Source organism: Panicum hallii, chromosome 1, assembly GCF_002211085.1.
Source record: "Panicum hallii strain FIL2 chromosome 1, PHallii_v3.1, whole genome shotgun sequence".
Classification (NCBI taxonomy): domain Eukaryota; kingdom Viridiplantae; phylum Streptophyta; class Magnoliopsida; order Poales; family Poaceae; genus Panicum; species Panicum hallii.
The window spans coordinates 47,049,307-47,074,532 of NC_038042.1; the positions used below are offsets into that span (position 1 = coordinate 47,049,307).

Below are 25,226 nucleotides of genomic sequence, written 5' to 3' on the forward strand. Positions count from 1 at the left end.
TTCATGCTGAGCCACTTGAGTTCCTTGAACGCATTCAAGGCGATATTTGTGGCCCCATACAACCATTGTCTGGACCGTTTAGATATTTTATGGTCTTGATTGACGCATCTACACGATGGTCACACGTGTGTCTCTTATCCACACGCAACCATGCATTCGCTAAAATCATGACGCAAGTCATTCGATTGAAAGCATCTTATCCTGAACATCAAATCCAGAAGATCCGCCTGGATAATGCGGCTGAATTTGCTTCTCGAGCATTCAATGATTATTGTATGGCCCAAGGAATACATGTTGAACATTCAGTACCTTATGTACATACTCAAAATGGTTTAGCTGAATCTCTTATTAAGAGAATTAAACTCATTGCATGACCTTTACTTCATGAATGCAATTTACCTACTTCTTGTTGGGGTCACGCAGTTTTACATGCTGCTGATCTCATTCAACTTCGCCCAACTGCATATCATAGCACTTCACCGTTGCACCTAGTGCGAGGAAACCCCCCAAGTATTTCCCATCTTCGGAAATTTGGATGTGCGGTGTATACCCCTGTTTCACCGCCTCAACGAACAGTTATGGGACCTCATAGGAAATTGGGTATCTATGTGGGATACCAATCCCCATCGATAATCAAATACCTAGAGCCCCTAACCGGTGATTTATTCACAGCCCGGTTCGCTGATTGCATCTTTAATGAAGACCATTTCCCGGCATTAGGGGGAGAATTTAAGTATCCTAACGAATGCCAGGAAATCAATTGGGATGACAAATCCATCCTATACTCAGACCCTCGTACTCAGGAAACTAAACTTCAAGTTTAGAAAATTATAGAATTGCAACACTTTGCTAACAATCTGCCTGATGCGTTTACTGACTATAATGGTGTCACAAAATCCTTGAATCCTGTTGTCAATGCGCCCAGCCGAGTGGAGGTACCTCGAAAAACCATTCAACCCCCTTCTCAACCGATTAGGGGGAGGGTTGCTAAGCGGGATAATGCTTCTAATAAGCGACAAAGGAAAGGGAGGAACACACAATCCTCTAAATCAGTAAACGAAAGTCAACTTCCGGTTGATGGATACCGAGTGGATACAGTACATCCACAAACCAGCACTATAGTGCACGATTCAGATGTTGCTGGCACATCGGAACACCCTGAACCCATTCTTCCTATGAATCAAGAAGAATTACACGGGGTACAAGAAATTTCCATTAATTATACTAGTTCCGGAGAACTGTATGATCGTAAGAATACGGTCGTCAACGCATGTTTCTCATCGATCATAGCCAATAACCTCCTATCTGATCCAGATCCTAAATCCATGGTAGAGTGTCAACAACGCTCAGACTGGAACAAATGGAAGGAAGCAATTGACTCCGAATTATCCTCACTAGCGAAAAGATAGGTATTCACCTCAATGATACCTATACCTCATAAAGTTCATCCTGTTGGATTCAAATGGGTTTTCACTCGGAAACGAAATGAAAATAACGAGGTTGTGAGGTATAAAGCGAGATTAGTTGCGCAAGGATTTACTCAAAGACCCAGCATTGATTACAATGAGACATACTCTCCCGTTATGAATGGAATAACTTTCCGATATTTAATATCATTGGCAGTACAAAAGCGTCTATTTTTGCAATTGATGGACGTCGTGACCGCATATCTTTATGGGTCACTAGATTCGGACATCTACATGAAAGTTCCTGATGGAATATCTGTACCGAATAATGGCAAAAACCGTAACTTGTTTTGTGTTAAACTCAACAAATCTCTCTACGGCTTAAAACAATTTGGGAGAATGTGGTACAACCGGTTTAAAGAATTCCTTATGGATAAGGGTTATTCTAACAGTGATGATTGCCCGTGTGTATTCATTAGGAAATCTTCTACAGGCTTCTGTATTATATCAGTTTATATAGATGATTTAAATATCATTGGTCATAAACGTGATATTGATGAAGCATGTAATCTTCTAAAAACAGAATTTGAAATGAAGGATTTGGGTAAAATCAAATTTTGCTTGGGCTTGCAACTTGAGCACCTTCCAACGGGAATTCTCGTTCATCAATCTGCATATGTCCAGAAAGTATTAAGTAAATTCAATATGGTCAATGCATATCCGTCCAAAACTCCAATGATCGTTCGGTCCCTTGAGAAGAATAAAGATCCTTTCCGACCACGTAAAGATGGAGAAGAGGTTTTAGGTCCTGAATATCCATACCTCAGTGCAATTGGAGCACTTATGTATCTAGCAAACAATACCAGACCCGATATTGCATTTGCAGTAAATCTACTTGCTAGACACAGTGCCGCTCCTACTAAACGCCATTGGAATGGGATTAAGAATATTCTCCGATATCTCCAAGGCACGGCAGATCTTGGTCTATTTTACGAAAGAAATCAGGATCCTAGCCTCGTGGGATATACAGATGCAGGATATCTTTCAGATCCTCATAATGCAAGATCACAAACAGGATATGTATTTCTACACGGTAGAACTGCTATGTCATGGAAGTCCTCTAAACAGACTATGGTAGCAACGTCCACAAATCACTCAGAGATCATTGCACTATATGAAGCCTCACGTGAATGTGTATGGCTAAGAAGGGTGATTAATCATATTCAATCATCTTGTGGAATTCAACCCATTGAGTTACCCACCATTATCTACGAAGATAATGCAGCTTGTGTTGCACAGATGCAACAAGGTTATATCAAGAGTGATGCTACGAAGCATATCTCTCCTAAGCTATTTTACCCTCACCAACTCCAACAAAGTGGTGAGATAAATATCATGCAAGCTAAGTCTTGTGATAACCTCGCAGACTTATTCACTAAGTCGCTACCTTATTCTACATTTAACAAATGTGTTAAGGGTATTGGTATGCGCCGACTTAGAGATTTGCTTGCATCAGGGGAGCATGTCTTTGATTTAACTATTCTTACACATCACATTGTACTCTTTTCCTATATGAGTTTTGCTACATAAGTTTTCTCATATTAGGTTTTTAATGAGGCAATGTCAATGCAAGTAAATGTCTATCTCTTGTTTTCCCTCCGGGTTTTTTCGATAGAGATACCAAGAATATATACTGTTCATTTTCTCCAAATTTTCCCACTGGATTTTTCTGGAGTTTTACGCAGTATATATATATTATTGCAAGCCTTTATTTCACAGGATCTCTAAGAGATTATACATGATGAACAACTGCTCAAGGGGGAGTGTTACAGTATATGATCTCAAGGGGGAGTGTTACAGTATATGATCAGTTGATCATTAGGAGTAGAATAGGAGAGAATCACAGACGTTGATTACGGCGGTTGCCTAATCAATGGTCACGATCTTCATTGAACAGACATCTCCTCCACCCCTTCATACATGTATAAATAACAGTGATCAATGAATAAAGATTGACTTCTTGCCTCACAATTACTATTACTACTGTAATTTTAGTTCTAAACACTACCCGCGGTCGGATCACCAAAAGAGCCCACGGGCGAAAACAAAAGGGAGTGGTCCTCGGCCAATTCTCCTTCACAACGTTCAAGGCAAGCTGTAGAAATACGTTTTATTTTTTTAGGGAAGTGGAAATATGTTTTAAGCAACGAGACATTATACAGAGGTAAAGAACATATGTTGAAGCGTTTTTAGCATTCACAACATCAAACGGTCTATTAGCCAGCCAGAGAATACGGGAACAGACACGTTGGCCGATTCTGAACGAGTTTTCTGATTACAGGAAGGAAACCCCTTCAGAGCTCTGTGCAATTGAGTGTACACCTATCGGAATTCAGAAAGCCCAGGGACGCTGCAGACCTTCAAAAGGAAGGATCTGTGCTTGCTCGTGCCAAACAGCAGTTGGAGTCTAACATCTGAGTCGAATTCTGAGATGTGCCTATGAACGCTGGGACCTTTCACAGTTGCGCACTTCTTTGTGAAGTAAGAATGCATCTCCTTGGTCGTTGTTGAATGCGCGTCGCTCAAAGCTACATACTGTGAGCTGCCTTAGTAACCTCTCGAGACATGAGTAAAGACAGCTCTCAGGGTCCTTCATGGCGGGGTTCGTAGACAGGACAGCTGCGTTCACTGCGTCCGCCACGAATTCACGCTGGGGGCAGTCCAGCAGGTATCCGATGCATGATTCTGCAGGCTTCTCATACGCAAGCAGGGCCACACTCTCCTGCAGAAAGCAGAACATTCACCGTTTAACTCATTAATACAGTGTTTTAGCTCATTCAAATTGGATATCGAGCAAGTTGTAAAGATCTCTGAATATTGGTTTACAAATGCATTGATATTGTAGAGGGCAATGCATACAACAGACCAAAAGAACCCAACAAAGAAAAACGGCCTTACCTTCAGCAACCCCTCGAAAGCTTTGTGCGTCAAGAAGCTTGCCAGGTTAGCACGTGCATATGTCACAGCATCCTCCAGTTGTTCAGCCTAATGCATTAGATAAAGCTTATAAACATGAAACCGCAACATAGTCCATGTCAACCAAAAAACAAACGCCAGATTATCAGTGCTGCAATAAGAGGGAACTGGCCAAATAATCACCAACGTTGTCATGGTCACCAGCAGCAATTAACCAGTTACCAACATTTTTTAGAAGTGCATCACTGGCTGGATTTGGAAACCGGTCAGTAGTGGTACTCAGTTCTCACTGATACTATGAAGTCCTAAACATCTCGTTTCACTGTAAAATTCACATACCTCACGGTGCACTACACCAAGTTGATTAGAGCATTTATTAAGCAAGATTGCAAGAAATTGTCGAGGGTGACGTGAGTGCAAGCATTGGTGTCCTTATGATAATGCGACACAATTAAGATTTTGTTTCACTTTTTAGCAATTAAACTGAAGCTCATATCTATACTGTAGTTAATTATTTTCCATCTAAACACTAAGCTGCAGCGAACGCAGTTGTGTTAAATTACTTGACCTGGATATAACATTACAATGCTAATTTGATTTTGAGCTATACCCTTCTCAAAGAATTCCTCAGCAAACATCAGAAGTTAATGCATATGTGTGTTTCTCAAAGAATTCCTCAGCAAACATCAGAAGTTAATGCATATGTGTGTTCATGACAAAGTTCCCTACTTCTGGAAAAGCTGCAACATAGAAGTGGCAAACTGGCAACTAACATACAGTGGTACTACAAGTACAAATACAATTTATTCAGCATATTATAGTATTAGGATACTAGTTTGATTTTGGGTTATACCCTTCTCAAAGAATTCCTCAGCAAACGTCAGAAGTTAATGCATATGCATGTTCATGACATTGTTCCCTACTTCTGGAAAAGCTGCAATATATTAGTGGCAAACTGGCAACTAACATACAGTGCTACTACAAGTCCGAATACAATGCATAACATATAAAGTGGAACAATTGAATTTTTAATATTCAGATCAGATAATTACCCTGATATATTCTATGAATCTCTGAGAATGGAGTAAGAAGCAAATAACCGATTTCTCATCCTGCAAAGCAAAGAAATTCTCTCTTAGAAAGCACAAGGTATATAACTAAGTTCTTCTGGGAAACATGACTCACTGCCCCACAAGATGGAGACACTAATTATAGGGACACAACCCGATACTATTTGAGATAACGTATCGGTCATATAAGAATTTTTAATAATGGGGATGACAAATTAAATCAATACAAGAAAAAGTGGAAATACCTTTATGACTTGTGGATACCACTCCTCTAGTCTTTTGAATGTAGAGTCAATATCTCCGCTCATGATAAGCTTCATCAAATCAAATAAACTGTTTTCAGAAAGCAGAAGCCATAGAAGAGGCAAAAAAAGAAATCTAAAGAGGGTAATATATCAAATCAATAATATGCACAGTATCTGTATGACACAACGGAATGATGTGGACAAATGTAACGACCACAACATATTGGCACTGTGCAACCAAGATATGGAAGAACTCAAGCTTGCAAGGCAGCTGAGGAAAAAAAAAACTCAAAACTGTTTTCCTGTGAGGAAGAGAAAAAACCAGCAAATGAGCTCACCCACATGCAATTTCAAAATGCCAATGTAGAACTTTCCCGAACATAATTGATTGGCAGTAACAACAAACAAAAGTGAGGTCACCCTCACAACAATCATAAGCAGTAACTAAAATAAAGAAACTTGGCACAATAGTCTAGGAACTGATTTCTGATTGTCAGCACTTCATCAAACAGGACAAAAAATGAGCAAGTGTAGTCCTGCGTAACTTTAATGAATTGCAAATTGGATTTATCCACAAAGATGCTACCTAAGAGACAAAATTGGATTCAAGGAGCAATCACATTGAGTTTCAAAGCTCACCTGACGCAGAATTTTTCTGTGGCTAAGACCATACATTTCTGGAGGTTCCCTATGTCCATTTTGGCGACTGCCAGGGGGGTCAGTTGCATTTGCCATATCAAAAGAATTTAATGTATCTTGATAACCATAATGTAGGAGATATGAACGGACAATCCTGTTACAAGTTAATGGTACTTATCCATAAGATAAGGCAACATGAGGAGCCACGGAACACATAAGCCAGTAATCAAAACAATTTAGTAGAAGAACATAAACAAGTTTATATGGAAATGAAGATATGTGGATTGTAAGCAATGGGGTAAACACGAAATGAGCATATCGAGGCATACACATGACTGATGTTCTCTTCCAACTTCATTTTGTCTGTCATCGATTGTTGCCTCATTTTCTCTTCGAGTATGTAACCCTATCAGATAAAAGAAAAATATATAAAGCTATCGACATTGAAAACCAACTGAGCACTCATGAACCTAGTGTTTAGTAAATGGGATAAAGCCAGTTATATCATCAGTTCATCGCTAAATCCAGTTATCCACATCACACGCATAAACTCAACATGTCCTTATGTAAAGAAAGGACTGCAGTTGCAACTGTCAAACATAAAGGAACATCAATTGTTTTTTTATGGCAGCACATTTTAGTGGTGGCTTGCCAATAATACGTCAAAGGGCCCATGCAATTGAAATTGCTTTCAATTGAATTTGACAATGTGGCTAAATATGAAAAAAATGTGATGCATAATTAGTAATGGAAAGTGAAGCATGCACCATAGATGCAGAAGAGTACAATAGATATACAGCTAGTGCCATCAGTAAGGATTTCAAGTTGCGACAAGAAAACTATAACAATTTTAGGTAATTGAGTGAGGTAATGGTAGGTGAACAAAAACATCTAGAATAAACATCTTGCCTCACCTCAATGTCAAAACAGAATGGCTCTTTTCCAAAGTTTACAGTCAACCTGTAACAACAATAAAGATTCTTAGTCCTGAGCAAGTTGGAGTAGATTAGAGATCAGACCCGATAAGAGCCACCAACAATGAGGATATAGATTACAGAATAAATAGGCCCCGGATCAAGCAAAATAAATCTTTATACTGCAGTACTATTTTCACTAAAAAACGAAAAATAAAGCGCAGAAATTCTGAACACTGTGTAATTGCTTGAAGTGGGTATTTTACACAAAATAAGTCAGTTTCCATGCAGTTAGGAAATGTAAGCTTAACTTTGTAACACTTTCAGTTCAAACTTCCAACAAAAATCATCGACTTAACTGTTCACTTGCTATATCTTGTTATGTTGAAGCTACAAATCATATCGACATTGATGAAGTTATGTCTGAACATTAAACAGGGAGTCATTAACTTGTGTTACAATTGAGGTGTGCGTATGTATTGTAGCTTTGTGTCTCATTAGAAGGGAAAATCTATCATCAATGCGTAGCTGCTCATAATCAACATGCAAACAACAAATGTGCAGATTGCATTTTGTACATGTATTACTATCCAAGTTGCATAAAGCCCCATGTCTGCCAGATGTTTCTGCAACTTAGGTTGAAACTTGAAATACTAGGGGTAAAATGTAACTTAGTCCTATTAGCAATTATATTTCACCCAAAGAACAACTACAGAAGGTGGCAGCTTACTCTTCACCCTGACTATGAACAGCAACGGTAGGATATAGTGGGCCTTTAATGTCTTTTGGAAAGGCTCCAACCAGAGATCCATTTTTCCTGCAAGATGCTCCATGGAATTAGATTACAGTGTGGCAATACATTTCTAGGTATAAAGTACACAAGGCAAAAACCTTTGAGAGTAAGACCAACAAGAATTAAGCATACAGTTTACTTCAACCTGAACATACAGGGGATGGCATAACGAGTGAGGTGTGGAGGCAGGTGCATATACAAGACTATTATTCTTTTTCCATATTCAAGATTCAGCATACTGCAGATTTATAGTTAAGAATACTTGCAAAGCTATGAAGGTTCCCGGTAAAGTACCGGAAAAGTATATTGGTCATCTTATCTTCAGAAAAAAACTGACCTAGAAGGTTAATAATAGCCAATTGAACAAGCATACACTATCAAGTTAGAAAGAACTACCAAACTTACGTGAAGAAAAATTCTTGTGACAAGTAGTTGATGCCAGCACCAATTGTGTCGCCAGATGTAAATTTGGGCCCGAATGGTTCACCTTTCCCTTGACCTCGGTAAAGATAGCCATCATCACCATGGTATCCACAACTGTTAGACTCCCAACTGGAAAGAACAAAGAACAGAGAGGAAAGCTTTGAGAGAAAAATCAATTTAACAGAATCAGCTTAAATATTTTAGTGCATACAATATGAAGGCTCAAAATAGAAAAGAAGGGGTCTTATAAGCCTACAAATATTGCATAACATAACTTACAACTAGAAATGTCTGTACATTCATAAAAGCTGAAGAGGCATATTATCTACAGCATGAAAAAGACCTTATGAACCTAAGTTAAGTGGAAATACCTTCTGTACATTCATAAAATTTGATCTGGAAAGCTGCATACAGTAGTTAAGTGGACGTGCCGACAGAGATGTGATGCAATTATCAGAAGGAAACTACATCCCAAGCTTTCGTAATAAAGGACAAAAACAGAAACGCAAAATCAGACTAATCAGAAAAATGGAGCAGCAAGGCAAGGGCCCTCACCCCGGTTGTCGCCGCATCTTGAAGCTTCCGCTTGTGAAACCGATGGAGGTCTGCCCCTTGTAGCCGGCGTTCTTGACCCCCATCTCAAAATAGTACACGGCCCGGCGTGTGGGCGCGGGGCGGTCGGCTTGCACGACCCCGACGTCGTGGCCATGGTGATAGCTGCCGAGGTATTTGACGGACAACTTGTCGGTGGAGACGACGGCGAAAAGGCCCGAGCTGTTGACGGTGTTGAGCTCGGACGGGAGCGGCTCAGAATCCAGCTCCGCCGCCGCGAACTCCCACTCCGCCGGGGACCGCCACCGTGACGCCAGCCGCATCGGGTCCACCGTCGTCCCTGCCCCGGGCGCTGCCGCCGATGCCGCCTCCGACTCGTGGTTCGCGACCATTCGCCTGTCCAACCACCCGAGAAGAAAAAAAATAAATGTTAAGAGATGCGGAAAATCACCGAAAATATTGGGGAAAACGAGCAAGCGATTCGGACCAAACCCTAGCAAGAGGGGAGCTGCGGGAACGACGATTGGATGGGCGCGGTGCTTTACCTGGAGGCTGAACGGACTGGATCGGGGGTTGCTTGTAGTTGCGGGCGGGGTGGATGGGAGGTCAGGGGAAGGAAGACGGAGAGGATGAAGAAAGCCTGGCGAAGAGTTGAGGAGAAGGAACCGGCGATGTAGGTGTTCCCTCTGCTAAACTGTGATGTCTCTTCTTTTTTTGCGAAATAAACTATGATGCCTGGGTTTAAAAGAAACTGTGGTTTTTCTTAGACAAATGTTTTGTTTTGATAAACCATGGTTTTTCTAAGCTTCGAGGCGGTAAAATAATTGAGATAGATATTCCGGTTTGCCTTGTCGGAGGATTTCTTCAGCCGGGTGGCGAAGTGCACCCGCCTAATTCTAGTTTAGAATGAATTTGGGGCTAGTAAGAAATGCTCGATCTAGAGGCGTATGAACACGAGTAGCACACATGGGTTTAGAGTGATTCAGACCGCCGGAGCGTAATATCCTACGTCCACTGTGTGTTGTATTGCTTGTGAATTAGTGAAACTTCTGTGTCTGTGAAAAATTTGTGCTCTAACGTACGCGCTCTCCCTTTTATAAGCTCAAGGGAAGTGCGTGCACTGAGCGGGGTCCGGACAGGTGGACCCGGCGACATATTAAATAACATACATATTGGAGCCTTAAATGTCTCAGATCTGGAGATCTTCCTCATCAGCCTCCGTGCGTATCCTCCATCTGGATATGATCTTGTGCCGTCTTGCTAGCATAGGGTCTGCTGCCGCTGACATGCGTATAGGGAGTCGTGCTGTCGCTGTCTGCTGCCGCTGACATGCGTATAGGGAGTCGTGCTGTCGCTGTAGAGTCAGCTCCCGCTGATAGGCGATGGGGCTGTACTGACCTGCCATGCTGTAGCCTTTACGCACTATAGCAGCGCACGTTGTGGCCTTCCTGCAGCATGTCATAATAACTCTTCACCCACGCGCGCGGCGCTGTGATGTGACCATACATCTCTCGCCCACGCACGCGGCGTTGTGATGTGACACGCCGTCTCGGTAACTGGCGGACTTATCGTGATGTCACCCATACCTGCCTAATGTATCAGAGGGCAACCCATACCCTGTCTCGGGCACGCGCACCCCAACCACCCGCATTTAATGCAGTGGTTGGGCTGGCTTCTTGCAGAAGGCTGGAATCCACTGGACATATGACGGTGCTGGTTCAATGGCCGCTTCCTCAGGGGCGTGTGGCGGCACCGGACCTCCTCCCCGGTGGGATGGGAGGTCCAGGCCCCCTGGCTGGCCCAGACGCTCAGACCCCCTGGGGGTCCGGCTTCCATACGCGGGGATTCAAGACCATCCCGTGGTGGTCCGGACCCGTGGTAGCTATTCCTGAGCATTCGCCCTTACGGGCACGTAGAGACGCCGGATCTGTTAGGGCGTGGGGGGAGGTCCGGAGACCGTACCCCCAGTTATCAGCCCCGGGCCATACGCCCTATCGCCCAGAAGTTTAGTGCGAGATTACGGATAACCTTACCGACAATATGTTTGTTGTATGATGGTATAATTTAGATAAATAATTATATCTAAAAAATTTATGTAAGTAAAGAAGACTATGATGATAAAGAAGTATTACGAGTTTTGGAGAGAGATTAAATAATACATGGTTAGTTCTTGTTCGTTAAATTATAATATTTTTAGTTAGTGGTTTTCTAGTATTGATGTAGCGATGATCGAAGTTATTAAACAGTTACTATAATCTATAATGAAATATATAGCTACATTTGGAGATTTATAGAAGTTAGACAGTATATAGCTATGTAAAGAAAGTTATACAACCGCACTGCCATGTTTTATAATTATTAAAAAGGATATTATTTTATAGATCATGGAACGTAGTATGAATAGAAGTATGGAGCCAGTTTATGAAGTTTTACTATTGTATATATTCAACCATCGTCATCGATGATAAGTAGACTATTAGGTTGAAAATTATAGTCAACAAATTGAGGATATCATTATTTCAAAGTTTTATGAATAGTACTAAGCTATCACCTAGTGTTTTTCACCGTATGAAATGGGGCATATGAATATGAAAAATGGATTAGTGGGTCCTGCCATGGATTGATCTCAGTGGACCTTTTAAAGGAATGTCATTGGACTTGTTTAGCCTTCCAAAATAGCTCAACAACTTCACAAATTCAATATTTGACTGTTATAAATTATTTTTCCAAAACTGTTAGATCGGCTTTGATCATATAATGAGTTTGATGGCTGCGATTTAAGAAAATAACTAGAAATGGAATAATGTGAAAGACACTAGTTTTGCCGGAGTAGAGCGTTAAGGCTGGAAAGAATCAGTTAGAAACATATATGGAGTTTTATGGAGTAAGAATAAAGATAAAACAATATGAATAGGGTTGGTTTCGTACAACTCCAAACTCTTAAGATTTTTTATTTTGGAGCTGGAGCTTTAGGAGTAGTGAAGGTGTTTGATCTAGCACTCCTTTTATTTGTCATTGTGTACATATGTTTTATTTCAGGAACTCAAAATTCTACTTGAGAGGGTTAGGGCTACGCCAAATGACACTATAATTAATATTTGTTATTTTGTAATCGAGATGAGAAATAATCTCGGTACAATACCACACCACATGGCAAACATTTAAGAATGATGGAGGCAATTAAGATGGAGATTTACTTTTTAGTCCCAAATTCTTGCATGTTCCCTGAAGTGAATTTAGAGAGGATCCATCGTGTTTCATAATGCAAAATTATATCATAAATAATGATAAACGTAGCAGCAATGGCATTTTCGTCCGCACCCAGGTGGAAAACCTGAAATGGCGTACGCGCGCCACTCTCCCGGTCCCCCGGGCCCTGAAAGGCTGGAAGCAAGCATCCATCTGACCATCTGCTCGTTGCCTCCTCCCACAAGATTACCGAAACACCCTCAGATCCGGTCCAAACACCTTCGCGAGCGAGACCCCCGGGGCCGGCGCGGCGCCCGCAGCCCCCCAGAAACACGAAGCGAAGAGTCGAGTGGCCTTCGAGATTTCGCCGGCATTCGTTTCAGTCGGTTGCGGCGCGGCATCGGCGAGTTCCGAACGGAGCGTGGGTGTGATCCGGCGATCGGGCGGTGGAATGGTGGTGCCGGAGGCTGTGGCGCTGGAGATACCGGCGGCGGAGGAGGGGTCGCCGCCGCCTGCCAGGGTGCCGCCGAGGATCAGGCGGAGGCTCCTCCGGGCGCGGGGCGGCGGTGCCGGCGAGACGCCGACGGCCGAGGAGATCGAGGCCAAGCTCCGCGAGGCGCATCTCCGGAGGCAGGTGGGTCTTTGTTCTCCCTTCCTCCTGACGTGACGTCGAAATTACTTCCACTACTTCACCGCACTGTTTTGTCCCTGTTCGTCGACTGTCGGTGGATTGATTGAGATGTTAGTGCGATGTAAACCGGGCTCGGGTTTTGAATTTCGTGTTGGTTGGTGGAGTATTTGCAAGTTGGAGTAGGATCAAAGAGCGGGGGTTTATTACATGTGCAATGTGTCGGTATTATGTAAATCAGAAGGTGACAGTGCGGAACTGCGCAAGTAGCAGTCTTAACACACCATAATTAGCTTCATTGATCAAATTGGGCGAGCAGCATGACGCTTGACTTGAGGTGTATCTTAGCATTGGCGAATCTAAGATTTGAATTTAGGGTGGTCCAGTAAAAGAATTTTCGTCTTAATAAATTGTCTTGTAAAAGTCTTCAAATCCACTATAAAATATGAAATTTGCCTTAAAATTAAGAAACTTACACAAAATACAACAACAACTTAGCCTTTTGTCCCAAGCAAGTTGGGGTAGGCTATTGATGAAACCCACAGAAAATAAGAATAAGAAACACAAAAAGGGCACAAGCCAAAGGAAGAGTTAGGGGTAAACAAAAAGTAACAAAGGTCACGGTTCAGGTACGTTAATTGCTAATCTCCAAGCGCTCCTATCCATAGCTAATTCCTTAGCGATATTCCACTCCTTAAGGTCTCTCTTAACCGTCTCGTCCCAAGTTAGTCTAGGTCTACCTCTACCTCTCTTTACATTATCGCCCCGCTTTAAAACTCCACTACGCACCGGCGCCTCGAGAGGCCTCCGTTGTACATGTCCAAACCATCTCAACCGATGTTGAATCAACTTCTCCTCGATAGATGCCACCCCGACCCTATCTCGAATCTTTTCGTTCCGGACTCTATCCCTTCTTGTATACCCGCAGAACCAACGCAGCATACACATCTCTGCTACACTCAGTTGCTGGACATGTCGCCTTTTTGTAGGCCAACATTCAGCACCGTATAGCATCGCTGGGCGAATCGCCGTCCTATAGAACTTACCTTTTAGCCTCTGTGGCACCTTCTTGTCACAGAGGATGCCCGAGGCCTGCCGCCACTTCAACCAACCAGCTGAAATTCTATGTCTAACATCTTCATCAATGTCTCCATCTTTCTGAAGCATTGATCCTACATACCGGAAAATATCCTTCTTGGCCACCACTTGACCTTCGAGGCTAACGTCCCCATCCTCATGCCTAGTCGGGCTAAAGTCGCACATCATATACTCGGTCTTGGTCCTACTCAGTCTGAACCCCCTCGACTCTAACGTGTGTCTCAACAGCTCTAACTTCATATTAACCCCTGCCCTACTCTCGTCAACTAGCACCACATCATCAGCAAAGAGCATACACCAAGGGATATCACCCTGTATGTCCCTTGTGACCTCATCCATCATCAAAGCAAATAGATAAGGGCTCAATGCTGACCCCTGATGTAGTCCTATTTTAATTGGAAAGTCACTGGTATCGCCATCACATGTTCGAACACAAGTCATCGCATCCTTGTACATATCCTTGATGAGGGTAATATACTTAGTTGGAACGTTGTGTTTTTCCAAGGCCCACCACATGACGTCTCTCGGTACTCTGTCATACGCCTTCTCTAGGTCAATAAAGACCATGTGTAAGTCATTCTTCTCCTCTCTATATCTCTCCATCAACTGTCGTACTAAGAAAATCGCCTCCATGGTCGACCTCTCAGGCATGAACCCAAACTGGTTTTGGGTCACCCTTGTCAATCTTCTTAGGCGATTCTCGATAACCCTCTCCCAAAGCTTCATCGTATGGCTCATCAGCTTAATCCCCCGGTAGTTAGTACAACTTTGAACATCTCCCTTGTTCTTGAAGATCGGTACTAATATACTTCTCCTTCATTCCTCCGGCATCTTGTTTGACCGGAAAATTAGGTTAAAAAGCTTAGTTAACCATACTACCGCCCTCTCGCCCAGGCATCTCCACACCTCAATGGGGATGCTATCGGGACCCATTGCTTTACCTCCCTTCATCCTCTTCAGAGCCTCCCCGATCTTTGCCTCTTGAATCCTCCTCACAAAGCATCTGTTGGTATCATCAAATGAGTCGTCCAACTCGAAGGTAGGACCCTCATTTTCCCCATTAAACAACTTGTCGAAGTATTCTCGCCATCTGTCCTTGATCTCCTCATCCTTCACCAGAAGTCGATCTGTCCCATCCTTGATGCATTTGATTTGGTTTATGTCCCTTGTCTTCCTCTCGCGGGCCCTAACTATCCTATAAATGTCCTTCTCTCCCTTGTCTTCCTCTCGCGGGCCCTAGCTATCCTATAAATGTCCTTCTCTCCTTCCTTCGTACCTAGCCGTTGATAAAGGTTATCAAAAGACTGACCTTTCGCTACACTTACAGCTCGCTTTGCAGACCTCTTCGCTAATCTATAGCCCTCGATGTTGGTTGCGCTCTTGTCGAGGTGAAGGCGTTTGAAACACTCCTTCTTCTCCTTAATAGCCCTTTGCACCTCGTCATTCCACCACCAAGTCTCTTTCACTTCCTGCTTGCCTCCCCTACTCACACCAAACACTTCTGAGGCCACCTTCCGAACACATGTCGCCATCTTTAGCCACATATCCTCTACATCTGCTCCTTCTTCCCAAGGCCCCTCGCCTAGCATCCTCTCCTTAAACGTTTGTGCCTCTTCTCCTCTAAGCTTCCACCACTTCGTTCTCGCAATCTTGGCACGTTTGTCCCGGTGGGCACGTACCCGAAAACGAAAATCCGCCACCACAAGCTTGTGTTGGGGGACAACACACTCCCCAGGTATAACCTTGCAATCTAAGCAGGCACGTCTATCCTCTCTCCTAGCAAGGATAAAATCGATTTGGCTCGAATATTGTCCACTATGGAAGGTCACTAGATGGGACTCTCTCTTTCTAAAGAGGGTATTCGCTAACAGCAGATCGTAGGCCAACGCAAAATTCAAAACATCCTCCCCCCTCGTTCCTACTACCATACCCGAAACCCCCGTGTACTCGCTCATATCCTACATTAGTCGCACCCATATGGCCATTGAGGTCTCCTCCTATGAAGAGCTTCTCACTGATAGGCACGGTACTAACCATGCTATCGAGATCTTCCCAGAACTGACTCTTGGAGCTCTCACTAAGACCTACCTGAGGGGCATAGGCACTGATCACATTCAAAACCAAATCTCCAATGACCAACCGCACTAGGATAATCCGGTCGCCTTGCCTCCTAACATCTACAACTCCATCCTTAAGGCTCTTATCGATCAAGATGCCTACACCATTCCTACCCGAAGTTGTCCCCGTGTACCAAAGCTTGAAGCCAGAACCCTCCACCTCCTTTGCCTTCTGGCCCTTCCATTTAGTCTCCTGCACGCATAGAATATTTACACGCCTCCTAATTGCTACATCGACTAGTTCTCTTAACTTACCTGTTAGAGACCCTACGTTCCAACTACCTAGACGAATCCTAGTTGGCTCGGCTAGCTTCCTTACCCTTCGCACCCGTCGAGAGAAATGCGAAGACCCTTGCTCATTTTTCACTACACCCGGGCGCAGATGTAGCGCGCCACAGAGGCTGCGACGACCCGACCCTTGCTCACTTATCATCGTACCCGGATCACGATACGACGCGCCCCTGAGGGGATGACGACCCGGCCCTTGCCCATTTAACACCACACCCGGGTTCCGATGTAGCGTGTCGCTAAGAGGGTTACGCCCCAACGAATTTCTTATGGGTTTCATTTCCATTAGAATAGCTGATTTTTTACGCTGGTTCGCCAAACCTAACACAACCCTCCACATTTTCTCATCGCGGGCTTGGGGCCGGCAACGGCAGTGTTAAACTTACACAAAATAGTTCAAATAAAATGACAATACTATTTTTGCTTCTCAAATTTATGCTTTCTAATGGCCATGAAAGTCTCAACTATATCATCTTCATCCAAATTGGTCCAAATTGAAGAAAACATATCGCCTACAATCCTACGATACAACATCATGTATTCAGTTGCTCTTAATGTGGCTACCAATACAGAAGCTGTCCAATTGCAAACTTGTAGTGCGACTGTGCGAGCATAAATTTGAGAAGAATGCTAGCCTGTTGCCTGGTCCATGCGAATTGTAGTGTGAATGCTCTGGAACCAGCGCCTTCTGCCTCCCTCTCTAGCCAAGCCAGGTCGTTGTCGCTGGAGTCGGCCTACTACTGGCAGCCACATGCTGCCGCAGACCCTACGACCTGGAGCGTAGTGTTTATGGGTGGGAATTTACGATTTCACGAGTAGGGACGCCGCCAGCCACTTCGTCAGCTGGCCAAAATTAGAAGGGTGTTGCTCTCTAGGTTGATTTTTTGGGTGGGCCTGTTGGCCCAATAGATAATTTTCTCTCAACCAATTGGCCCAAGGGGCATTGGGTTACATATATAGAGGCTTTAATCCTGGTTCTACCTAGGCGGCCACAAGAGGCCAGTAAAACCACCGTGTGATCCCATTGATGGTCGAGATCACCCCGGGGGGCTATACCTAGCCCTATCTAGTAATATAGATACATACATGGACGCACAAATGTGAGATTTATCTAACCATCTCCCCCTAAGTCTCACATAGTGGTCCGAGTCACGCGGAGGTCGTCGTGGGCCGGAGTTAGTGGAGAAACCATCGGAGCTAGTGAAGACCTCGGCGGTGTCGATGACGACTCGGATGCTGGAGTAGGCAGGCTCGGTGGAGAAGAGTTGCCGACTCCCCCAGATGCTTCAAGGTGGATGTAGTCGACGACGAAGCATCGAGTCGTCGAAGTGGAGGGGAGCGGTGGTGGCCATCGTGGGAGCGAGTGAAGGTACACCTCCTCGACCTTGCGGAGCTAGCAGGTCTTCACCAGTCATCCGAGCTTGGTGAGGGGTACCCACTCCTCTTTGCTGCCGAGGAGCCCGCTGTGGTCGCCGCGTCCAATGCAGCCGAAACCTCGACCAAAGCCTCCTTGGTCCCGAGTACGGTCTCCCCTGTGCTCGGCTTCACGGTCCCGAGCAGCAGCCGCCTTACGCCCTGTCTGCTCGCCTCCGCGGACCCGTGCGGAGGCGAGGTCGTCGCTGTCGCGGTCCAACCGCCGGTGCCAGCTAGCGCGGTCCAACCGCCGTTGCCGGTCGCGCTCCACCTCCAGGCTCCGATCGTCCTTGGGGAGCTTGCCGAGCCTCGCGAGCGCCACCCGCGCGTCGCACGCCTGCAGCGTCGCACGTACGTCGTGGGTCTGCACCGCCATCTGCATGTCGGCCTCCGAGTCGGTCGCCTCCGGCGCGTCCAGCCGCAGAGTGGCAGCGGGAGCTGCCGTGGCCTCCGCCACAACCGCAGCCCGCTGCTCCCTCTCGGCTATGCGCACGGCCTCCACCTCCATAGCCGCCAGCGTCTCGCGCGCGGTCTGGGCCATCTCTGTAGATGCCGCAGCGGCGGCCTGGAGCTCAGCCTTGGCCGCGCGTGCCGCGGCTGCCTCCATGGCTGTCCCACGCGCCGCCCGAGCCGCAGTCTCCTCCCAGGCCTCGGCGTCCTGCCGAGCCCGGCACACCACGCTCGCCATCTCCTCATCGCGCATAGCAGCCGCACAACGCACCCTGTGCCGCTGTGCTGCTGCCTCCTCCGCGCGGAGTGCTGCCACGACGTCGGCCACCTGGCGCTGCGCCTCGGTGATGCGCGCCTAACGTGCAGCAGCCACACGCCGCGCCTTACGCCGCGCCTGCTGGCTCCCGCTCTGCATGCGTGCAGCCGTGCTGCACCCGCGCGCAGCCATGCTGCTTCCACGCGCAGCCGCTGCCGGCTGGGCCCGCCCGCGCGCCGCGCGTGTGCCTCCGCGCACGCCCGCGTGCAGCTCCTCCCCTTGCGCACGCGCTGCCGCAAGCCGCCTGCTGCCCGGATCCGCGCCACCCCTGCTCTGCTCCACCCGCGCCCAGCGCGAGCCGGGAGCCGGGCCGCTAGTCTTCCACCCATGCGTGCGCCGCTAGGTTGCAGAGCGCCTGCGCGCCCTGGTCTACTGCACGCGTGCCGCCGGGCTGCTGGTCCCGCGTCGCCACCCCGGACCGTCGCGCTCAGCTCCTCCCGCGCGCCGCGCCCTACGCGCGCACCGGTCGGGTCCGCGCTGGCTCCAAGCCGCGTGGAGGGAGGGAGGCAGGGGGAGCCGCCGGGTTGAGGCGAGGTGCGCCGGAGAGAGGGCGCCGCCGGGAAACAGAGGTGGCAGCGGGTAAGGTAGAGAGATAGGATAGATGGGGGAGAGAAGAAACCCTAGCTCTTGATACCAATTGTTGGCCCAATAGATAATTTTCTCTCAATCAATTGGCCCAAGGGGCATTGGGTTACATATATAGGGGCTTTAATCCCGGTTCTACCTAGGCGGCCACAAGAGGCTAGTAAAACCACTGTGTGATCCCATCGATGGTCGAGATCACCCGGGGGAGGGGGGAGGGCTATACCTAGCCCTATCTAGTAATATAGATAGATACATGGATGCACAAATGTGAGACTTATCTAACAGGGCCGTGGCCCTCCCGGTCCACCCTTTAGATCCGCCAATGTATCTTAGAGCGTTAGAGTTTCAGTTTAGGTGTTATTTCCATCTCTATGGACTCATGAAGCTCATGCTTGGTCAATTACTTATTGCAAGGTTTGTTTTAGGCCGGTAGAGTAGAAATATGTATATGTTTGGTATGGTCTATATCTTATATGAGCTGTTTTCCCCCAGCAATTCCACGAAACATTGTCCTCCAGAGCAAGGCGCTCAATTAGGAGTCCTTCAGGGTCATCTGAGAAGGAGGATCGTGGGCAGCTCTTGGAAGCAAAGCTTGTGGCCGCCAAGCAGAAGAGGTATTCAAAAGAGGAACACAGTGGATTACATTACTCTGTTTATTTGGAAAGGGAACATAAAAAAACTTATGTCAACTGCAGGTTGAGCCTCTTGGCAAAGGAACAGAGTCGGTTGGCTAAGCTGGACGAGCTGCGACAGGCTGCAAAAAATGATGCTGAGACGAGGTTTGAGAGGGAAAGGGAAGAACTCGGAATGAGAGTTGAATCGCGGGTTCGGCAGGCTGAGAAGAACCGTATGGAACTCCTGCATGCACGTTTGCAGAGGCGGGCTGCATTGGAGGAGAGGACAAAAAGGTTTTTTGTGCAAAGACTGACTTGGGAGAACAAGTACAGGGAGCGTGTACGTTCTGCAATCCTTCAGAAGCGTACTGCTGCTGAGAAGAGACGATCAGGGCTGCTGGAATCTGAGAAAAGACGGGGACAGGGTAGGCTCTTGCAGGTCCAACTTGCTGCCAAGACTGCCTCTAACCAGAAAGAAATTGAGAGGGGCAAGTTAAAAGAGCAATTGGAAGACAAACTTCAGAGGGTATGCATTTCTGTGGTCCAGTTTTTTCCATCGAAACTCTTTAGATAGAGAAGGATTTAACTGCATGTTTTAATATTTAGCCCATAGGTCAACTTAATTGCCCCCCCCCCCCCCCCCCTCATATTCCAATCCTAGCTCCGTCACTGATTTTTTTCAGCCTTTTAACTTATGTCATAACCATCTATATGCAAAAGCAGGCAAAGCAGCAGAGGCCCGATTATTTGAAGCAGCGAGGAAGTCCTCATGGCTCTATGCGCAGCAGTTCGGTTAAAAATGGAGAATTTCTTTCAAGAAAACTGGCAAGGTATCATCTTATGGTACATTCCACAATTTCCAAATAATTGTCTGGATTCCATGTGTAGCTTATTGTTCATTTAAAAATATTATTACATATTGTTGCGCTTCAGATGCTGGAGAATATTCATAACTTCTAGGAAAACAACAGTGGTGTTGGCTAGGGCATTCGATTCGCTGGGGATAAATCGGCAAACAGTTGTGTCTATGCCATTTGAAGAATTAGCTATATGCATTGAATCTCCCATAGTTCTTCAGACCACCAAGGCGTTGCTTGACCGGTTGGAGAGTCGTTTTGTTCTCTCTCAGTCATCAAGTTCATCAAAACCAGAAAATATTGACCATCTTCTAAAGCACCTGGGATCACCGAAGAGGAGGATCCACCCAAGAAATGCAGGAAGAAATAAATCAGCACCTAAAAGGGCAGTTGGAAATCATGACTCTGGCAAGCTGTCTAGATATTCGCAAAGGATTGCACTTTGTGCATACATGATACTAGGTCATCCAAAATCTGTTCTTAGTGGACAGGGTGAGCGAGAGAAATTGCTTGTGGAGTCAGCAACAAACTTTGTGAAGGAATTTGAATTGCTGGTTAAAACAATACTTGATGCCTTAGATGGTGCGTGCATATTGAGTCAGTCAGTGCTAGATGTTGCCTCTCCTGGATGTTCTAGTTATGAGGAGTCCTCTTCCATTGTTGCTGATCGGAAGAAATTCAGAACTCAGTTGGTTGCCTTTGATAAAGCTTGGTGTGCTTATCTTTACCATTTTGTGGCATGGAAAGCAAAAGACGCGAAATCACTAGAGGAAGATCTTATTCGAGCCGCATGCAGGCTTGAACTGTCAATGATCCAAGCATGCAAAATAACTAATGAAGCCCAATCAGATAACCTAGGCGGTGATTTGAAAGCCATTCAGCAACAGGTATGATTTGTATATTCAGTGAAATTATTTCTTGATCATTTTTAGCAATCAGCCTTGGGGTGCATTTGATTCATCAATTGACAGAAGCGGATCAAGTTTGTTGACATGTTCAATATTGAACCATCTGCTGAATTAAGTTTCTGTTCCTCATCCAGGTTGCAGAAGACCAGAAACTTTTAAGGGAGAGGATTCAACACTTGGGTGGTGAAGCTGGTATTGGAAGGATGGAATCTGCTTTATCTGAAACAAGGTCAAAGTTCTTTCAAGCAAAGGACGATAGGAGCTCCATTGCAGCTACAGCTGCAAATATAGCATCTCCTTCAGTTGCATGTTCTTCTGGACAGTGTACTGTTTATGAAATTAGGAATAATTCTAATATTGATGCTGAAAAGACAAGTCAAGTTGTCAAATCTCTGTTTGGATCTTCTGGTTCCTCATCTGAAAGTAGCAAAGGAGGCAAACACATGAGTAGCACACTGAGCATTGCAGTACCAGAAAAAATGCCAACTGAAAATGAACAAATAGTCAATGAGATACTCCATGACATCCATGGCTCTTTTGCTGACATCTCTGATGGTATTGGTACTGTTGAAGGTGATTTCAAGGTTAGCTCCGGTCTTGTAAAATAATTGTTGAGTTCAGCAGTAAAATAATATAAGACAATGCAATGTATATCGTAGAAGAAAATTTTATTATTTTTAGGGGTCTTTCTGGGGAACTAAAATGTCTGTATTCAGGGTGTGGGTCTCAGTATGATATGATTTTCTTACTGTGTAATTTTATTTCTTTATCCTTTTTATTGTCAGGTAAAAGTCAAGGAAACAATGGAGAAAGCTTTCTGGGACGTGGTTGCGGATTCAATGCGAGGAGACATGCCAGATTACAGTTATCTGGTCAGCCTGGTAAAGGAAGTCAGGGAAGCGTTGCAAGAGCTAGCTCCAACAGGGTGGAAAGAAGAAATAAGTGACAATATTAACCTTGAAATTTTGACCCAGGTAAGTAGAGTTCGGTTAGTATTATGGACTTATGTTGAATCATGAAGCATGTCTAACCCAAATTATCTTGTTTTTGGTGGAAAAGGTACTTGAGTCAGGCTCCCAGGACAGACATTACCTAGGACAAATTTTGCAGTACTCTCTGGATAAGCTGCGAAAGCTATCTTCTCCTGCAAAGGAAGACGAGATGAAGAAGAGTCATGATAAATTGTTGGTAGAGTTGATTGAAGTCCCTGAATCAGATTGTAGAGGTCCAAATTCATCTGTTCTTTCTGTCATCAAGGGTTTGCGCTTCACTATGGAAGAATTAAAGGTCCTTACTATATTGAGTTTGCTTTTTTGAATAAATTGATGAGTTATATGGTGAAATTACAATATTGCCTCATGACTAAAATCATTAATGAACACAGGCTCTGAAGGCAGAAGTCAGTAGAGCACGCCTCCAACTATTGGAACCAATCATTAAGGGATCAGGTGGAGTGGAGTACCTGCAGAAGTCTTTTGCTGATCGCTATGGTTCCCCTTCTGATGCGTTAGCTTCTCTCCCTTCAACTGCCTGTTGGATTTCTTCCATGAAAGGTATTGTGGAAGAACAGTGGAATGAACATGTCAGTTCACTATCGATTCTACCAGCAGCAGACCATGTCAGTACATTACTTCTAACAGCTTCATTTGGTCATGTAGTCACAATGCCATGCTCATCCACCTTTTTTAACAATAGGTTAACTACTTTTTAGTTTGTACCCACCATTTTCTCCTGTTCTGATTACAATTGAAAAATTCTGAGATTTCCCAAACGTCATAATAGGTCCAGCCGCTTGTTGCCACTCTCCGAAGTGGGCTTGCAGTTCCAGGTCAGCTACGATCTGCGATACCTGCAGCAGGTACTTTCTTTTTTTCTCTCTCCTTTCGGACGAGTTATTATTTGCCGTTTTCACTGCTGATTCTGCATATTACAAAGCAGGCAGTACAGAGCTACCAGAATGCGGGGGAGAAAGACTTGGCAGGTTAATAAGGATTGGGTTGTTGCAACTCATCAGCAGCACGGAGGGTGTGCAAAGGCAGTCAGTTCCTGAGACATTTATTCTCAATTGGTTGAGGTTGCGGTCTGTTCAGAGTAGATTCCAACAAGTCATTGTGATAGCAACAAGGTGAAAACTATTTTTAATTTATACTTTTCAAGTTTTCATTATTACTAGGTACCATTATAATTTGCCATAACGGAATGACTGAACCCAATTGCCTACCCCCCCCCCCTCTTCTTTTTGCAGCATGCTTGTCTTGCATCAGGTCTTAGTGAGTGAATACCCGAAGATAACTTCTTTAGAAATGGAAAATGCAACCTTGGAACTGTTCAACATGCTCACTAGGCTACTAGACACCTTTGCAGATGTTGGCACTGAAAAGATCATTGAGGCGATGATGCATTCTTCGGCCTCAAGGAGCTCTTCATCAAACGAAATGATGGAGACCAGGAAGCAGATTTTGACTAGGGTCTTCCTTAAAAGCCTTCAGACCGATGATACCGTCTTCAAGAAGGTCTCTCAGTCTGTGTACTGTGCATTCCGGGCAATAACCCTGGGTGGCAGTGGGGAGAAAGGCCGCAAGCTTGCCGATGCATCCCTGAGGCGCATCGGGGCAACAAAACTCACTGAGAGAGTGACGAATACAGCTGAAGTGCTTATCAGAGCAGCAATGGTGTCAGAACAGGTGCACGGCCCATGGTATAAGCAGTTGTTGTGAATGGTTCAATTACTGAATCTTGATACGCAGTGTAACTTGCACCTTGTTGAGGTTGCGGAAACAGCATTGTACAGCGATCTGCGAGTGTTTGGGAGTCAGGATCAAGATTTCAATCTTCCTATGGCAGCGTGAGTAATCAATCTCTCTGATGCTGATCAGAACGCGGGATGAGTTCATCCTTGGGGAAGCATGTAATTTGGCGATGCTTGTGTGAGGATGGTACGTTTATCCTGTTACAGTTACAACCGAACAACATGCTTGGTTTGTGCGAGTGTCGTGAGGTTTCATACCAGCATATAGGCATGCTGAATGCATTGTATATACACATGAAACTTAATACAATTCGGAAATGCTCTCGAGTACCATGTATATTCTCTTCCACCATCATGCACTACAAGCTCATCTATAAGTCACATAACTGAATCTTGACTACAATATCAGCTCACGAAGACAGCTGCTCTGCCTCCGGTGCCGCCGCGGAAGCCTCGACTGCGGTATCTATGTTGTTTTCACCAGTAACTTTAAGGATGTGCTTTACAATATCTTCTATTAGCTTATTTGCTTCAAAGTTGAGTGACACACATATCCAAAACTTGACATCAAAATGCTTTTGTACTTCTTGTTTGCGATATATGTATTGTGTAAGTGTGATCTTCCCTATACGACTACGAGCAATGGCTAGTGCATGTCGGTGATGTCTCCCTGCACTTCTACTCTTCTTTCTTTCTTTCTTGTGTGTTTTCATTTTTCCACCCATGCATGTCCCATTCTTTTCCTGCAAAATCAGTTCCATTGGTTGATAAATAATACTCCTAGTCCTAGTTGTGCTTACAGCCGCATATACCAAGACTTGTTATATATACTTGCATGACCTTATTTTATTCCTTATTCTTTATTTGATAAGATTAGTTGATTGAAGATTTCTTGTTGAATAATCATTTCTTTGAAAATTTTGGCTTGATAATCTTTTTTTTCAAAAGATTGCCTCAACTTTTTTATAAGGCTATTTGATCCATCATTCCCCTGAA

The 25,226-nt window shown here is 44.9% G+C and overlaps 2 protein-coding genes across 8 annotated transcripts; one reads left to right on the plus strand and one right to left on the minus strand.

Annotated features, from left to right (window-relative positions):
* Positions 1 to 3,625: 3,625 nt before the first annotated feature.
* On the minus strand, positions 3,626 to 9,718 carry LOC112896609 (ran-binding protein M homolog). 3 transcript variants are annotated; one of them, XM_025964638.1, is made up of 11 exons: positions 9,564 to 9,718; positions 9,022 to 9,414; positions 8,449 to 8,595; positions 7,981 to 8,067; positions 7,251 to 7,296; positions 6,666 to 6,742; positions 6,337 to 6,490; positions 5,698 to 5,766; positions 5,435 to 5,494; positions 4,365 to 4,451; positions 3,626 to 4,188 (listed from the first exon to the last, which is right to left on the minus strand). In XM_025964638.1, the coding sequence occupies exons 2-11, from the start codon at positions 9,408 to 9,410 to the stop codon at positions 3,904 to 3,906; spliced, it is 1,401 nt and encodes a 466-aa protein (XP_025820423.1). In that variant the 5' UTR covers positions 9,411 to 9,414; positions 9,564 to 9,718; the 3' UTR covers positions 3,626 to 3,903. The 3 variants fall into 3 exon arrangements, with proteins under 3 accessions (XP_025820423.1, XP_025820429.1, XP_025820438.1); XM_025964644.1 differs by having other exon boundaries at positions 3,904 to 4,188; positions 9,511 to 9,718; XM_025964653.1 differs by having other exon boundaries at positions 3,904 to 4,188; positions 9,506 to 9,718.
* Positions 9,719 to 12,452: 2,734 nt separating this feature from the next.
* Positions 12,453 to 24,858, plus strand: LOC112887951. Of its 5 annotated transcripts, none has more exons than XR_003227664.1 (13): positions 12,453 to 12,841; positions 19,595 to 19,716; positions 19,798 to 20,242; positions 20,440 to 20,546; positions 20,650 to 21,460; positions 21,616 to 22,065; positions 22,267 to 22,455; positions 22,541 to 22,768; positions 22,866 to 23,099; positions 23,264 to 23,339; positions 23,420 to 23,606; positions 23,727 to 24,417; positions 24,640 to 24,858. XR_003227664.1 is itself a non-coding variant. In XM_025954252.1 (12 exons), the coding sequence occupies exons 1-12, from the start codon at positions 12,659 to 12,661 to the stop codon at positions 24,196 to 24,198; spliced, it is 3,504 nt and encodes a 1,167-aa protein (XP_025810037.1). In that variant the 5' UTR covers positions 12,453 to 12,658; the 3' UTR covers positions 24,199 to 24,563. The 5 variants fall into 5 exon arrangements, 2 of the variants coding, with proteins under 2 accessions (XP_025810037.1, XP_025810047.1); XR_003227668.1 differs by lacking the exon at positions 24,640 to 24,858 and adding an exon at positions 23,140 to 23,176 and having other exon boundaries at positions 22,866 to 23,034; positions 23,727 to 24,151; XR_003227667.1 differs by lacking the exon at positions 24,640 to 24,858 and having other exon boundaries at positions 22,866 to 23,034; positions 23,727 to 24,151.
* The last annotated feature ends 368 nt before the right edge of the window (positions 24,859 to 25,226 follow it).

Coding starts and splice junctions, on each gene's coding strand:
- LOC112887951 (XM_025954252.1), top strand. CDS start 12,659: ATGGTGGTGCCGGAGGCTGTGGCGCTGGAGATACCGGCGGCGGAGGAG. Junction 19,717..19,797: donor GTGGCCGCCAAGCAGAAGAG/GTATTCAAAAGA, acceptor TGTCAACTGCAG/GTTGAGCCTCTTGGCAAAGG. Junction 23,340..23,419: donor ATCTGCGATACCTGCAGCAG/GTACTTTCTTTT, acceptor ATTACAAAGCAG/GCAGTACAGAGCTACCAGAA.
- LOC112896609 (XM_025964638.1), bottom strand. CDS start 9,410: ATGGTCGCGAACCACGAGTCGGAGGCGGCATCGGCGGCAGCGCCCGGG. Junction 5,767..6,336: donor ACAGAAAAATTCTGCGTCAG/GTGAGCTTTGAA, acceptor GATTTGATGAAG/CTTATCATGAGCGGAGATAT. Junction 4,452..5,434: donor GATTCATAGAATATATCAGG/GTAATTATCTGA, acceptor CTAATGCATTAG/GCTGAACAACTGGAGGATGC.